Below are 16,941 nucleotides of genomic sequence, written 5' to 3'. Positions count from 1 at the left end.
GCCATTTATCTGGTAACTAATGCAATATTCCCTTGTGTCAGCTTGTGTATTATTTAAACCAACTGCTCTTTATCTGTTGTGTGGTTGCAGAACTATTCGTGGGTCTGTGTCTTGTTTCCTCAACTAGATTGCGAGGCCGCTGGGGAGAGTGAGCCCACCTTGCGCTCCCTGCAACATCTGGGACAGGGCCCTGCACGGAGTCATAGCAATGATACAACCATAGTTAACGTTTACTGCAAGCTTTCTGTGTGCCAGCTGCTGTTTTAAGCACTTTCCGTGTATGATCTCATCAGTGGATAAATATTTGAGTTTTGTTGGGTATATTTAACCTCAAACTAAACCTTTAAGGGGGGCATACAAAAAAAGGGCACCCAGTCACGATACCCAGACAGTGATTTTAGCTAGCTGGTAAGAGAGGAAGGTGAGTTTTCTCGGAAAGAAGGAGGATGGCCACAGCCTGAGAAGGAGGGGGAGAGGAACAGGCAGAAATGGAGACGTTCTGGGCAGAGACATGAGTATTTTCTGAGGTTCTGGTGGCTTTAAGTCAGGCCATGCTGGTGGACTTGCACTGACAGGTCAGGGAAATAAAGCCTGGCTCTTGGCAGGGCCTTGCTGAGGCCTCTTTTCCACAGTGATTCCCTGCAGGATAGCCCGGGGCCTCTGGGGACAGCAGGCCCAACACGTGGCTGCCTCCCTGGCCTGTCTGCACCTCCAGGCTGCCCAGTCCAGCTGGCTCTGGGCTGCCCGCCTCTCCTGCACTGGGAAGGCTCCACTGAGTGCCTGGACATTGCTGGGGGTGGATGTGGTGACAAGCAGCAGCCAAAGCTACTGAGCCGATGGGGAAATGAATCCCCACCCCTGGGCCTTTCTCTCATGACCATCGTTCACCTCTCAAAATCTCTCCCATCTCAACACTGCAAAATTTCAGGGGGCTGGGGATTCTGGGCAATTCCACTCCAGCCTTCAAGCAAAAGGCAGCCAGGAGGCTGCCTGCCTGAACTGGAAACCTGCAGCTCCAGCATTTTGGGGTCCAGGAAGCCTTGTTCAGATATTGAGAACTAGCGCTCTAAGGGTGATTTATACTGGCACCGATTTGTGTGCCAGCCCAGTAGCCTAGAATTAAATTCCACATCCAAGCCAGAGGCTCTTCCTTACAGTCTGCTGAGCACAAATACATGGGCCCCAGCACCCACCGTAATGAAATCTTTGGATTCTTCAAGACAAGAAAGGGAGAAAGAAAGAAAGGACTTTGGCTTTTTGAGACACTTAGCCCTAAAGGCAAAAAGATTACAGCCCCTGAGACAAAGCTCCACAACAGATGGGAAGGGCTAGCCTCTTACAGAACAGATCTGGTCTCTAGGGAGAACACGGAGGGATTGTGGCTGGCTCTGTTGAATCTAAACATCTTTCAGCATAAATGCAGTTGCTTTCTGTCCAATGTGTCATCAAAACTTCAGTTACGTTTTCCCAAAGCAGTCCTTGAAATCAGGGAAGTGGCCTGATAGAGTAGGGTTTTTTTTTCCCCCTGAAACTTTGCCCAGAGGTCCAGAATGAATGGATGCCATTTTAGTTTTATATTTATTTCAGATTTGTTTAGTCAGCAGTAGCATTTTTTCCCCTCTTCTTGGAAATCTTATTTAGATGACTTCCCTGGAATTCTTTTTTTTTTTTTCCCCTTTTTTTTTTTTTTTTTTTTTTTTTGCTGCCTCATGGCATATGGAGTGCCTGGGCCAGGATCAGATCTGAGCCATAGCTGCAACCTGAGCTGCACTGTGGCAGCACAGGATCCTCAAACCTATTGTGCTGGGCAGGGGATAGAACCTGCATCCTGGTGCTGCAGAGATGCCACCGATACCATCACGCCACAGCAGGAACTCATGGAATTCTTTACATGTGACTCTCCATCATATTTATAATAGAGTTTGTCTCCGTTAAGGATAGAGGCTCTCTTTCCTGTCCTTGAATGCCCTCCGCCCCCCACCAAGAGCCTGGTACCTAATGGTTATACAGTGAACATTTGCTGAATGAATGAATCAGTGAAGAAAGCCTTGAGTTCCTGACACCAAAATAGCCATGAATAGGAAGGAATTTGATGCCGTGAGCCTCAGAAACTGCTGGGATTATACCCTTGAGGCTGTGCTGGCTGGGCTCCTCCTTTTGTTGTTGTTAAGTCAGACATTTAATAATTTAAAAAGCCAACCCTTCCACTGTTTGGGCTCAGCTGAGCAGACATCTAAGCTGCTCCCACAATGCTGACGTTCCCTCCTGGCTGGGCTGTTCAGAGTCTGCTTTGGCTGTGACCAACCTGAACACACTCTCCCCAGGGATCCTCCGTGGTCCAGAAGCAGCCACCCTGCCAGGTCAGCCTCTGCCTGGAATCTTCAACCAAGATGCCCAGAAGCAGGTCGCCACAGACTATTCACTAAAACACACCTCTCTCCCTGTTTCTATCTTTTCTGCCCTTCTCTCTCTCTTTTTCTCCATTTTTCCTTCTATCCCAGCCTCTTATCCTCTCTCCAGCATCTTGATCAAACTTCCCAGCCCTAATTTTACAGACGCCAGCCTTTATTGTATAGTATTTATTTTATCAGAGGTTGCTCGCCTGAATTGGTATAGCCTGGGCCAAAAGCCTGGTTTGGGCTGAGACTGATTTAGGGTGGAGGTATCGTGTCAGCTTCCAAATCTAAAGATGGAAAACTCTGTCTGCCATTCTGGAGGCAAGAGAGAAAGAGCCTAATGACATGCACAGCCCCCAGCCCAAACCTCCTCTCCCCCTCATGGTCTCAGTGTCTCCATGCTTATCCTTCTTCAAAACCTACCAGCAGCTCCTTGAGAATAGGAAGTTTGTTTTACTTTCATGTGTCAACAGGCCTGCCACCAACAGGAGCTGAAAAAAACCTGCACACCCAGCTAGAGTACAGCTCTGGAGACCTACTGTGTGCTGGGCTCCAGGCCTTGGGGATACAGAGGTGAATGAGACAGACAGACTTCACCAGGCTCAAGGAGCCTACAGTCTTTTTATTTATTTATTTTTTTATTATAGTTGCTTTACATTGTTCTGTCAATTTCTGCTGTATAGCAAAATGACCCAATCATGTATATATACACACACACATTCTTTTTCTTATACTATCTTCTATCATGGCCTATCTCAAATGATTGGATATAGTTCCAGTATACAGTACAGTAGGATTTTGTTTATCCATTCTAAATGTAATAGTTTGCATCTTCCAACCCCAAACTCCTCATCTAACCCACACCTTCCCCTCTCCCCCTTGCAGCCACAAGTCTGTTCTCCTTGTCTGTGAGTCTGTTTCTGTTCTGTAGATAGGTTCATCTGGGCCATATTTTAGATTCCACATATAAATGATATCATATCATATATTTGTCTTTCTCTTTCCGACATACTTAGTATGAGAATTTCTAATTCAAATGGCATTATTTTGTTCTTTTTATAGCTGAGTAGTATTCCATTGTCTGTATGTACCACATCTTCTTAATACATTCATCTGTCAACAGACATTCCGGTTGTTTTCATGTCTTGACCATTGTGGATAGTGCTGCAATAAATATAGGTGTGCATGTGTCTTTTAGAATGCAGGTTTTGTCTGGATATATATCCAGGGATTGCTGGATTGTACAGTAGTTCTCTATTTTGTTTTCGGAGGAACCTACATACCGTTCTCCATAGTGGTTGTACCAATTTACATTCCCACCAACAGTGAAGGAGGGTTCCATTTTCTCTGCTCCCTCTCCAGCATTTGTTATTTGTAGATTTATTAATGATGGCCATTCTGACTGGCATGAGATGGTACCTCATTGTAGTTTTGATTTGCATTTCTCTAGTAATTAGTGATATTGAGCATTTTTTCATGTGCCTGGTGGCCATCAGGATGTCTTCTTCAAAGGAGCCTGCAGTATTAGAGGAAAGACAGACTTTCAGTTAATCTGAGCACAAGGAGAGAGAAATGGGAAATTCAGATGCAGGGGTTGGGGGCCACAGGGGAGACCGAACCTAGATGAGGGGTCAGGAGAAGCTTCCCAGAGAAGTGCTGTTTCCCCCAACTCCTAAAGCATGACTGGGAGTTAGGTGAAGGGGGTGGAGTGGGGTGGAGGGACCGAGGGAGACCATTCTAGACAGAGGGAATAGGTGTTGGATAGATGAGTGAATCTGGCATTGAAATCTGAGTTCGCTGGCCCAGTGGTTCCGAGTATTCCGACAGCACAGGAAAGCAGATGATGGGGTTAGGGGGTGTCTTGATGCCGCAGGGGGTGAAAGAACCCCCTTCATTGTCCCAGTTGTGGCATATGGGCAGGTGTTACCAAAAGGCTATGCTCTAGTCACACATGCTCCTCGGAAGGGAATGGAATAGATACACAACCTCCTCTGTGGGGGATGGGGGGAGACCTGGGATTAAGGTGAAATCCTTTGGCTCCTTGTCACATTGCACATGGCTCCTGCTGAGCTCAGGCACCTCACCCAAGGCTCTCCTCCCCACCCAGATGAGCGGGAAGTTGTTCAGAAGAAGACCTTCACGAAATGGGTCAACTCGCACCTGGCGCGCGTGTCCTGCCGCATCACCGACCTCTATAAGGACCTGCGGGATGGGAGGATGCTCATCAAGCTGCTGGAGGTGCTCTCTGGAGAGATGCTGGTAAAGCCCCTCTCTGTGCCATGGCCCCTTTCCTTGAGCCCTGTGGCTGGTACCCTGTCCCCTCTTTCGGAAAGACATGGTCTGGGGGCATCTTCAGTTCTCACGACTTGCCAAGGTTTCCCCCTCTCCTTTCAGGAGGTTTTAATACTGATAATGCGAGGCATCCGTGTGGCTGACTGGGTTCTCTGAACATGTTCAGCTAAACATGTCCCAGCAGAAATGCAATCGTTTTCCTTCCAATAGATCATCAAAACTTTAGTTACATTTTGCTGAAGCATTTCAGAATTTCTTGCCTCTTTCTGGTCACTCCCATCCCTTCATGCTCCTCCCAGAGGCCACACAACACACTTGGCTCTTGAATTTCTCCACTTGGGATCTGGGCATCTGTGGCGGGCCTGTAGTGGCGGCGGGGGGTGGGGGGCTCAGTCTCCTTGCACAGGCTAGGATGGATCTCATTACTCAGCTGGAGAAATTTGCCTCCTTCTTGGAACCAGGAGGAAAGCATGAAAGATATTTTCCTCTGTATCCAACACTCTCACAAGTGGAAATTTATTACAGGCCCTCTCAGTTGTAACCCACCCGGCAATAATGCTGCCCCTGCAGAAGAACCAGATCGAGGCTCAGGTCTTGCTCAGTTATTTCTCTCATGACCTTGGGCCTATCAGGATCTTCTTTGCCTTATTTCCCACGTTAAAATGATACCTGTAGGAGTTCCTGTTGTGGCTCAGCAGGTTAAGAACCTGACATATAGTGTCCATGAGGATGTGGATTCCATCCCTGGCCTCACCCAGGGGATTAAGGATCTGGGGTTGCCACAAGCTGTGGAGTAGGTTGCACATGTGGCCCGGATTCCGTGTTGCTGTGTCTTTAGCATGGACCGGCAGCTGGCTGCAGCTCCGATTTGACCCCTGGCCTGGGAACTTCCACATGCCATGGGTACAGTGGTGAAAAGGAAAAAAATAAAAAATTAAAAAATAAAAATTAAATCTGATTAGACCCCTAGCCTGGGAACCTCCATATGCTGCAGGAGTAGCCCTAGAAAAGGCAAAAAGACAAAAAAAAAAACCCAAAAAATTAAAATTGAAAAAAAATGATACCTGTGCTTAATGAAGTAGTCAAGATCCGTGGTAGCACATTCTCCTGTTGCCTTTTCAACCCCAGCTGAAATTAAAGAATGCATCTTGCCCTGCACTGAAAACCCACTAGAGAGAGTTACCCTAAGCACCCTTCAGATGAGGCAGTTACTCATCAGCGGTGGTAAGGAGCTTTGGCTGGGGGCTAGAGAAGAAGAGAGTAGAGAGGAAGGTTAGGTGGTGGGATGAACCTGCTATCAGACACCCAACTAAAAGCCACTCTTATCACCAGCCAGAGTTCCCCAAACTGGGCCTGGCACATAGTAAATGCTCAATTAACTGCCTGTTGCATTCCTGGGTTTGAATGCCATTCATCACCCACTCAGAAGGCTTGGATCAGACTGGGAAGCGGTACTGAGGCAGCCTAGTTGCAGAGTTAAGAGAGGGCACCTCTGAATGTTGCTGAAAGGTTGGGGTTAAAAAATGAGAGGAGTGAGCATAGGAGTTGAAGTTTGGCTTAGAGGGTGAGGGGTGGATGCTGATGAGAGGAGCTGGTCCGGGTAATGCCCCTGAGGTCCTTCCGTGCCCACGGGGCGATGCTGTCCCTCAGCCGAAGCCCACGAAGGGGAAGATGCGCATCCACTGCCTGGAGAACGTGGACAAGGCCCTGCAGTTCCTGAAGGAGCAGCGTGTGCACCTGGAGAACATGGGTTCCCACGACATCGTGGACGGCAACCACCGCCTGGTCCTGGGCCTCATCTGGACCATCATCCTCCGCTTCCAGGTGGGCTCCCAGGGGGCGCAGTGGATGGAGGCGGCCTCTCCGGGCTGGATGGGGCTTGGGAACCTTATTCGGTAGAGACCAAGTGTGTGCATGTTCTGGAGGCCAGAGGCCTGTCCGTTGGCACAACTCTTGTGGGAAGAAAAAGCCATTCTCTGCATCGCCCTGTTGCCGAAGCTCAGAACGAGCTGTTCAGTCAGCAGTGCAGGCTTTTGAGAGAGATGATAGAAATTGGTGGCTGGCCTGAGATCTGGCTGTAAGATCTGCTTTTGGCCCCTCCCCTTCCCCACACGTGTAACTTTTTTTTGGTTTTTAAGGAGGTTGTTTCAGAAATTGCAAAAACAGTACAGAAGATCTGCTTTTCTGTTTTTCGGTCAGAAGCTTTTCTCTTCCCACCCTGAAACTCAAGGTTCACAATTTGCAAGGCCATTTAGAAAGCGCAAGGGAAGGAAAGCAGATCCTTCCCCCTGCTGGTCTGAGGACAGAAAGAACCTCATGGCAGGAGGTAAAGGGAGGGAGGATGAAGAGAGAGAGCACCCAACTCCTGGCCTGAAGGTCTCACTCCGGTGGCCTTGATGTCCAGTCTCACTCTCCGTGGGCGCAGAGGAGAAAATGGTGTTCACAGCAGAACTGGGGAGAATGAAAAGGCAAAAGGAGCTGCTCATCAAAATACAATACCTGGAGTTGCCACTGTGGCTCAACAGATTAAGAACCTGACTAGTATCCATGAGGATATGAGTTTGATCCCTGGCCTGGCTCCGTCGGTTAAGGATCCAGTATTGCTGCAAGCTGTAGCATAGGTTCCAGAGGCGGCTGAGATCCACCATTGCTGTGGCTGAGGTTTAGGCTGGCAGCTGCAGTTCCGACTTGACCCTTAGCCTAGCAACCTCCATATGCTGCAGGTGCGGCCTTAAAAAAAAAGAAAAATATAATACCTTCTTCCCACGCTCATGCTGTTCCACGGCCCGCGTGGCAACCTGCCTCTGAGGAGGAATGAGGACATCATGCTGTTTATTCTCAGCATCCCCTTAGAGTTTCGAGTTGGAGCTTTCTCCTCTGACTAAGGCAGGGAAGCAGGCCTCCAGGACCCGGGGCCCGGGCTGCAATGTGGCTGCAGGGCTGGTGACCAGATGGAGGCTCCAGAGGAGGAAGGAGAGAGGGGAGCCTTCCAGGGAGAGCAGGGAGGCTCTGGGCCACATGCAGATCTAAGTCTTCCCTCTCTTGTGGCTGTGTCCGCAGATTCAGGACATCGTTGTCCAAACTCAGGAAGGTCGTGAGACACGCTCGGCCAAGGACGCGTTGCTGTTATGGTGTCAGATGAAGACGGCAGGGTATGCGCTGGGCACCAGCTCCCTCCTCTCCCTAAACACCACCATCCCCAAGGGACAGAGATTCCATCACCCAGAACTATAGCAGCTTCAGCGGAATCAATACAAAGTCTATCCTGACCTGATGCCTTGAGGCCCAGAGTATAGGATTCTCTCCCAAAGTTGCCCAGGTCAGACTGTGGGGTCTGTTGGGAGTGAGAGTCTCTTGGGCCCACCTGATGGGGGAGCATCATTGTGTGGCTTAACAGCTGCCCTCTTATTAAGGGGGCTCAAGAAGGGTCAAGTCCATTCCTCCCCTGATGCGTTGGTCCTTGGTTCACACACCTATTCACATGCCTGAAGAGTTTGTTTCTTAAGTCTTAATGTTTCTCTTGGATATAGCTACCCCAATGTCAATGTCACCAACTTCACCTCCAGCTGGAAGGATGGGCTGGCCTTTAACGCCCTGATACACAAGCACCGGTAAGAGGGAGGGGAGGGCTGTGGGAGCCAGGAGACCCTGGGGGAATTGAGACACTTTGCACTGCACAAGCTTCCCAAGACCGTTCCACCTGCTGTGCCTTCTCCTCTCACCTTCAGCATCCTGCCTCCCTTAAAATCCATCACTCCGCTGCCTCTTCCCCACCCGCTGGTGCTCACAGCCTCCCGTCTTTTCCTCTCACTTCTCTGGCTCAGCCACCTAGCTGTGTCTGCCCAGGGCCTTGGCTTCCTGCTGGGGCTGCCATACCCCCTACCCTTTAACAGTCTGGTTTTGCCCCCAGGCCCGACCTGATCGACTTTGATAAGCTGAAGGACTCCAATGCCCGGCACAACCTGGAGCACGCGTTTGATGTGGCCGAGCGGCAGCTGGGCATCATCCAGCTCCTCGATCCTGAAGGTGAGCTGGTTCCCACCCCAGCCCTTTGCTGCAGCAACGGGAGGTGGTGCCCATGCCCAAGGGAGCACCAGAGCCACAGGGCACCTGGAGGAGTGCAGCCAGTGCTGGGCAAGCTGTGGGCACAGCGAGGCTGTGGTGGCCGGGCCAGGGCTCTGCTCTGGCCAGCTCTTCAGACCCAGCGCCTCCTCCCCTGCCTAATTTGGGGCCCACTGTAGTCTCCGTCCTTTTTCCTTCTTTCATGCTTTGTGGTCCTAATATGCATGTCCTGTTTCCACTAAAATCACAGCCCCATTTCTCTTCTGCTCTTGCCATCACTTGGTACCTATAGTTGAACTTTGTGCTGGAGACACAGGGAGGTGAACTCCTGTGCCTGACATTTCTGGCTTCCAGTTTGGTCCTGAGCATGTACCCCTTCCCCTTGCAGATGTCTTCACAGAAAACCCCGACGAGAAATCCATCATTACCTACGTGGTGGCGTTTTACCACTACTTCTCCAAGATGAAGGTGCTGGCAGTAGAGGGCAAGCGTGTCGGCAAGGTAACCAGAGAGTCACTGTTTCCCTGTTTGCCACACACCGGCCAGGAACTGAGATGCTCCTTTTTGTCCTAAGAGCTTTGTGTCTGGGGTCTAGCCATGGGGAAGGGTGCGGATCAGCCCTCACCAACTTTCTCTGAAGTCAAGCATTGCCGAGCTAATGGCTCCTGAGCTGAATTGCAACGCAGGTTGTTGGTCTGAATGATAACATAGCCTGTGGCTCTGAGCCAACCTTCCACCTGCAAGCCCATGTCTCATGAACCCTCCCACGGGAACGAAACAGGTTCTTGCTTGGTGGTCTATTGTGGTGTCAGGCCTCTTAGGCTCCTACAGCATAGCAGGGAGCCAACCTCATGCCAGACTCCCTTCCTCTACTGGGTCCTTAGCTCCTACAGGGTAGGGACTGTTTCTCATTCATCCTTGTGCATCTGGTGGTTAGCAAAGACAGTGCCTGGAAGCCCTCAATCCCTGATACTCATTTTTCAATAAATAGGGCCTTGGCCTCTCTGGTGGCTGGTGTCCTGGGACAGTGAGCTTTCCAGTCTTTTACAGGGTTAGGGAGCGGGAGCTGCTCGTGAGCCCGAGCACGGCCGGGCCCTCCTGACATCGGCGGTGCACTCGCAGTCCAGCCCTCTGCTCAGCAGTGGTCTTGGGCTCAGGGAACAACCCCAGTATCAACACTCCAGTGTTTTGCAAAGCGGAGGAGCACCTCGATTGTGGTCCCCACTGGCACCCCCTGCCCTTCTGATGAGGATGAGTCATAAGGTGATTCCCTAGGTGATTGACCACGCCATTGAGACCGAGAAGATGATTGAAAAGTACAGCGGGCTGGCCTCGGACCTGCTCACCTGGATCGAGCAGACCATCACTGTCCTGAACAGCCGCAAGTTCGCCAACTCCCTGGCAGGTGTCCAGCAGCAGCTGCAGGCCTTCAGCACCTACCGCACTGTGGAGAAGCCACCTAAGTAAGGGCCCTGGGCACTCAGGAGGGTATGGCATCAGTGGCTGAGAAACCACCTCCCAAAGGTTGGCGGGGCTGGAGAAGGGATCCGGGAGGTGTGTCCTGGGGCTATGAGAGCTGTGCATCTATCCCCTCGTTCATCCCATCTTGCTCCCTGCTCCTAAGTCATCAGCCCACAGAAAGGGGGCTGACTCATCCCTGAGGGGGAGCAGGAGTGAAATCTCAGGCTTCAGAGTCTCCTCAAAGAATGTGTGCTGGAAGCTTCCTCTCTTCTGCGCACTGAGCTGCGGGTTTGTTCTCTGATAAGGACCGCTGTATCCACAGCCCCGGAGCTCTCCGTGTGGGGCCTTGTTGCCCATCAAGCACATCCTTCTTCTTTTCTCCCATCTGTCACGGCTCATCCATCAGCAGAGCACTTAGCTTGCCTCTCGGGACCTCTGCTCCACTCCAGTGTGTGCAGGGCCTGCGTGCACATAGGCACAGGCAAACACAACCGTGCATACGCCCATACACGCACGTACGCACACAGAGCGTTCCAGCTTGCCTGTCCTTCACTTGTCCAGCTCCCCTGACACAGATTTCTAGCTCATCCGTGGTACCCTCTACCTTCTTCCTCCCCCACTCATTCATTCATGACTCCAAACAGGGAAACGGGAGACACAGCGTCCAGAATGCGCTATAAACAAGTATCTGATTTCTGACCTGACATTAACCCACTTTTAAGGTCCCGAATTCAATACAGACAGCCTTCCCCATGAGTCTACTGGGCACTTCACACAGGGGTGATATCACTTGGCTGTGTAGACAGTGCTCAAGGCCACAGCCCTCTTTTCTTTTTTCTTTCTTTTTTTTTTTTTTTTTTTTTTTTTTTGCTTTTTAGGGCCACACCTGCAGCATATGGGGGTTCCCAGGCTAGGGGTCTAATCGGAGCTGCAGCTGCTGGCCTACACCACAGCCACAGCAATGCCAGATCCTTATCTCACTGAGCAAGGCCAGGGATTGAACCTGCAACCTCATAGTTCCTAGTCAGATTCATTTCCCCTTCGCCACAATGGGAACTCCCAAGGCCACAGCCCTCTTGAAGTTCATGTGAGTCGTCAGATCTGTTAGCCTGTCCTCAGGGTGGGGACCTTGCTTACCAGCTGATCTTTGCTGCCTGAAGGAAGTAGAAGTGGGTAGATACTGGGTATATGCAGTTACCTGGAGCTTGGACCTGGGTTCCAGACATCCACTCTGCTGCCGGTTCTCAGCTGCTATACCTAAGATCCACCCGGAGCCCAGCCTTTCCTTCCCTCTCAAAAGCACCTGGCCTTTGGGACAGTTGTCAGGAGAGCCGACTCATGAGCACTCAGGTGAAAGTTGCTTTCAGTGCAATATGTTCTTATGTGGACAAGGCTGCTTCAAAGGTTTTATTGACTCCATTAAAAAAAAAAAACTGAGTCAAGAGCTAATCAGAAGCCTTCAATGTTTGCAGAGCAGGAGAGAGCTTCTTTGTATCGATTAGTAAAACCTGATACCTACAGGAATTATCAGTACATTCAGTTAGCCATTCTCCCTGTGGAAGCAAATGATAAGCAATACTGTGGGAGTTGTATTTTCTCTGATTTAGGTTGGAAAAACTCAACCCATATTAAATCTCAGCTGGTGAGTATGATAGATTAGAAGATGTTTTAACAGATAAGTATGTCTATATAGATCCTCTCTCTCTCTCTCTCTCTCTCTCTTTTTTTTTTTTTTTTTTTTTTTTTTTTTTGTCTTTTTGCCTTTTCTAGGGCCGCTCCCGTGGCATATAGAGGTTCCCAGGCTAGGGGTCTAATTGGAGCTGTAGCCGCCAGCCTACACCACAGCCACAGTAACGTGGGATCTGAGCCACGTCTGTGACCTACCCCACAGCTCACAGCAACACCTGATCCTTAACCCACTGAGAGGCCAGGGATCGAACCCACAACCTCATGGTTCCTAGTCGGATTCATTAACCACTGAGCCACGGCGGGAACTCCAGATCCTGTTTATTTTTTGCTTTTAAAAAAAAATATGCTTTGCTATCCAAGCTCCAGGATGCCAGGGTTCGAGATTCTCTTCATAAAATACTGGCTGTAGGAATCTCGACGCTCACGTCTCTCTCTCTGTTTTCTCAACAGGTTTCAGGAGAAAGGGAACCTGGAAGTCCTCCTTTTTACCATCCAGTCCCGGATGAGAGCCAACAATCAGAAAGTGTACACGCCCCATGATGGGAAACTGGTGTCTGACATCAACCGGGTATAGCAGCGTTTTCCATTTCATGTGGCCAGTGGAGGGATTGAGCTCCTGACAAGGGCACAGAGAATGGTTCCTGTACAGGATTAAACCGAGCAATTTCGGGGTTATTAGTGTACATCTGGCTACTGAGGGTGCCCTCTGAGCCTAGCCGTGAGAGGTCCGACACTACTCAGTGTCCATCAGTTCAGCCCCTGTTCAGGGGGGCAAGACAGGTGAAAGGGATGAAGAAGTACAAACTACTAGGTATAAAATATATATATATATACATATTTTTTGTCTTTTCTAGGGCCACACCCACGGAATATGGAGGTTCCCAGGCTAAGGGTCTAATCGGAGCTGTAGCCTCTGGCCTACAGCACAGCCACAGCAATGCAGGATCCAAGCCACGTCTTGCCACCTACATCACAGCTCACAGCAATGCCAGATCCTTAACCCACTGAGCGAGACCAGGAATCGAACCTGCAACCTCATGGTTCCTAGTCTGATTTGTTAACCACTGAGCCACAGTGGGAACTCCTCCTAGGTATAAAATAAATAAGAGGAGTTCCCACCATGGAGTAGTGGGTTAAGATCCAACCACAGTGGCTCAGTTTGCCATAGAGGTGCAGTTTCAATGCCCGGTCTGGTGCAGTAGCTTAAAGGATATGGCATTGCTGTAGCTATGGTATAGCTCACAGCTGTGACTCAGATTCAGTTCCTGGCCTGGTAACATCCATATGCCACAAATTAAATAAATACATAAATAAATAAGATACAGAGTTTTTTTTTTTTAAGGGCCACACCCATGGTATATGGAGGATCCCAGGCTATGGGTCGAATCAGAGCTGTAGCCAGCCTATGCCACAGCTCATGGCAACACCGGATCCTTAACCCACTGAGCAAGGCCTGCGTCCCCATGAATGCTAGTCAGATTTGTTTCTGCTGAGCCACGATGGAGACTCCAAGATACAGAGATTTAATGTACAGTGCAGGGAATGTAGCAAATATTTTATAATAACTTTATACAGTGTATAATCTATAAAAATAACTGAATCGATATGTTATACACCTAAAAAAATACAATATCATAAGTCAACTATTCTTTAGTTTTTAAAATTACAAAAGAAAAAGAGGCAGTTGCTGTATAGTTTCAGGTCAAAATTGCTGTAGGAATGAGGATTTAGTGGGTTTGCCATTGTGTTGATTGAGTTCCTAATAAGGGCACAGAGAATGGTCACTGGACAGGGCTAAACCAAGCCACTTTCTATGGTGTTTTTTGTTTTTTGTTCTTTTGGGGTTTTTTTGGCTGCACGCACGGCATGTGGAAATTCCCGGGCCAGGGACTGAACCTGTGCCATAGCAGTGACCCAGGCTGCTGCAGTGACAATGCTGGATCGTTAATCTGCTGTACCACAAGGGAACTTCATCTGTGGTATTATAACGACACATCTGGCTACTGAGGGTACCATGTGCACCTGGCCCAATATCCATTGGTTCAGCCCCCTGTTCAGATACCCAGGATCTATTTTTGGGGCCATTTTTATAGTTTATTCTCCATAGAAACTTGAGGTGTTCGTTTTGTTTTGTTTTGCTTTTTTTGTTTCGCCTTTTTTTTTTTTTTTTAAGAATATTATCTACTTATAACCGAAATACCTTGACATCTTGGAGGTTTGGAGGCCTAGAAGTTCTAGCAGAGTGGAAGTGGCTATGTAGTCAATAGGAATTTACTCAGCACCCACAGAAGCAATTCACATTACATTAGACCAGGAGTCTGAGGCAGCTTTAGGCAAGAGGGCACTGGTAGGGCCCCAGCAGTGCTCCCTGAATCTTTGGTCGGCCCAGACAGGAAAGCCGAAGGGCTGTCGCTGAGCTTTAATCTAGGTTCTGCCTAGGTTCCTAATCACTCAGTGTTGGATGAAAGAGTTAGGACTCCCAAGACCCAAGAGCTCTCCTCTGTCCCTCGAGCAGGCCTGGGAGAGCCTGGAGGAAGCCGAGTATCGGCGGGAGCTGGCCCTGAGGAGTGAGCTCATCCGGCAGGAGAAGCTGGAGCAGCTGGCCCGGCGCTTTGACAGAAAGGCTGCCATGAGAGAAACGTGGCTCAATGAAAACCAGCGTCTTGTGGCCCAGGTAATGGGGGCTGCCCTCGGGGGTGCGGGAGATGGGAAGCCTTGCAGAGCTCCCCGCAGTCAGCGGGATAAGCCTCTGCACAGGCCTTGTGGCCCTACTCCCTGTGATTGGATGGATCAAGATTCACATCTGAAAAAGAACTCTCCTGGATTTATTTGTTTGTTTGTTTGCTTTGTAGGGCTGCGTCCGTGGCATATGGAGGTTCCCAGGCTAGGGGTCTCATCAGAGCTACAGCCACCGACCTCCACCACAGCCACAGCAACACCAGATCCGAGCCACGTCTGTGACCTACACCATAGCTCACGGCAACACCAGATCCTTAACCCACTGAGCAAGGCCGGGGATCGAACCCGCACCCTCATGGTTCCTAGTCAGATTTGTTTCCACTGCGCCACAGTGGGAACTCCTCTCCTGGATTTGTTAAGTCTTATATTTAGGGAAGGGTCACACAGTCCAAAAATGGCCTCCAAAGTTGTCTCATATGAGCCAGTCGCATCAAGCAGAGCCAGAGTTGGAGCTGACATTTCAGGGGTCCTCTTGGGATGTTATTAAAGCATTGCACTTTGAATGTGTCAGCCATGCTCCCCGGCCTCTGGCCTCTGGGGCCCGTGCCATATTTCACTCGCTAAAAGTTGACCCCGGGGCCGATTCTCCATGAGAGCATCTGTTCCTTCCCACTTGGAGCTTGGAATCAAATTAAATTCTATCCAGAAAAGGGAAAGCAAGCGTTCTGAGTGACTTGGAGTGTGTGTGCGCCCCAGATAGCCCAGGGGCTGGTGGGGAGCAGGGTGGGGGGAGCCGAGTACTGCTGCTTGGTTTCCTTGTGAGAAGCCCCTTCCGCCCAGAATGGGGCAGGTCTGCTCAAGGCAGGGTGGTGAGTGCCAGCAGGTGGTGGATAGTGCTCTTAGGAATAGTGACCCAGTGTTAGCCACACATATGGCACAGCTAATAGCACCAGAGCTTCTTATAAAGGTGCTTTCAAGACATGTGGTCTTTGGAACTTGGCTCTGATGAGATAGACTGAAAAAAATGGCACAAGGAGCCCTTTGGGAAAGGGCTTTCCCATCCAACAGTTGTTCTGAAGGGATCTGCCATTTCTTTGCCTTTGGGGACCAGCCAAGGGGAGCCTGGCTGAGCTACCTGTTTTCCTGCCTCTGGGACAGGATAACTTCGGCTATGACCTGGCAGCTGTGGAGGCCGCCAAGAAGAAGCACGAGGCCATCGAGACAGACACGGCTGCCTATGAGGAACGGGTGAGGGCCCTGGAGGACCTGGCCCGGGAGCTGGAGCTGGAGAATTACCACGACCAGAAGCGCATCACAGCCCGCAAGGACAACATCCTGCGCCTGTGGAACTACCTGCAGGAGCTGCTGCAGTCCCGGCGCCAGAGGCTTGAGACGACCCTGGCCCTGCAGCAGCTCTTCCAGGATATGCTGCATAGCATCGACTGGATGGATGAGATCAAGGTGGGTGCCAGAGACCCTGTCCCCCACCCCAGTCCACCTCGGGCTGCAGTGCCCGTCCTGCAGTTGGGGTGTGCTTCTGTAGGCGTCTTCCAGCCCCACCTCCCTGAGTCAGAAAGGGGACTCAGAGGCAACACAGCATCTGGCTGCATCTGCCTGTCCACAGCTTGACTCATTCTGCTCCAGCCCAGGTCCACTGTACCCCCAATGATCAAGAAATCCATGGTTCACAGTGGTACAAATACCAGCCTGCAGGGCCTAGAAGAGACAGACATCCATCAGGAGCCTGGACAATCAGGCTCTGAATGATCCTGATTTGACTCTGGTTAGAATCCAGACCTCCGGGTACAGGACCACCAAGAAGTCGAGTCTCCCCGCCCTCTGCTGCAGTGGTTCTCAACTGAGGACACGCGCCACACTGACCACAGAGCTTTCTAAAAATGCCCATGCCTGGGCCCCAAACGTGGGGCAGGTACAGGAGATCCAGTGTAGGGCTTGAGCTTCTGAAAGATGCTCCCTGAAGGATTCCAATGGGCACCCCAGTGGGAACTCTTGCTCTGTAGCTTCTTCCCTGCTGAGCAGCAGCCGTCTTCCAGCTGCATCTGACTCACCCTGGTCCCAATGCCATGGTCACTCCAATGCCATGGACACTTCCTTTGGAGGGGTCTCTTCTTCTCGCTTGTGGGTCTCTTCACCTCTTCTCACTCCCTCTACCCTGTCTGTCCTCTTTGCCAGGCTCACCTCTTGTCTGCCGAGTTCGGGAAGCATTTGTTGGAGGCCGAGGACTTGCTCCAGAAACACAAGTTGATGGAGGCCGACATCGCCATCCAAGGGGACAAAGTGAAGGCCATCACTGCAGCCACCCTGCAGTTCACCGAGGAGACAGGTGAGCCTGCAGGTGTTC

At 50.4% G+C, this 16,941-nt stretch overlaps 1 protein-coding gene across 4 annotated transcripts in view; it reads left to right on the top strand.

Annotated features, from left to right (window-relative positions):
* The window catches only part of SPTB (spectrin beta, erythrocytic), a 141,755-nt gene that overhangs the window by 76,865 nt on the left and 47,949 nt on the right, over positions 1–16,941 (top strand). For all 4 annotated transcript variants that reach the window (XM_013978290.2, XM_013978291.2, XM_021099376.1 and 1 more), the window contains 11 exons: positions 4,504–4,655; positions 6,339–6,512; positions 7,749–7,840; positions 8,219–8,299; positions 8,599–8,714; positions 9,139–9,251; positions 10,026–10,213; positions 12,351–12,468; positions 14,416–14,574; positions 15,738–16,040; positions 16,773–16,923. In XM_013978290.2, coding sequence (XP_013833744.2) covers positions 4,504–4,655; positions 6,339–6,512; positions 7,749–7,840; positions 8,219–8,299; positions 8,599–8,714; positions 9,139–9,251; positions 10,026–10,213; positions 12,351–12,468; positions 14,416–14,574; positions 15,738–16,040; positions 16,773–16,923 — 1,647 coding nt within the window. The remainder of the gene's footprint in view (positions 1–4,503; positions 4,656–6,338; positions 6,513–7,748; positions 7,841–8,218; positions 8,300–8,598; positions 8,715–9,138; positions 9,252–10,025; positions 10,214–12,350; positions 12,469–14,415; positions 14,575–15,737; positions 16,041–16,772; positions 16,924–16,941) is intronic.

Source organism: Sus scrofa, chromosome 7 (assembly GCF_000003025.6).
Source record: "Sus scrofa isolate TJ Tabasco breed Duroc chromosome 7, Sscrofa11.1, whole genome shotgun sequence".
Taxonomy (NCBI): domain Eukaryota; kingdom Metazoa; phylum Chordata; class Mammalia; order Artiodactyla; family Suidae; genus Sus; species Sus scrofa.
This window is presented reverse-complemented; position numbering and strand designations above follow the sequence as displayed.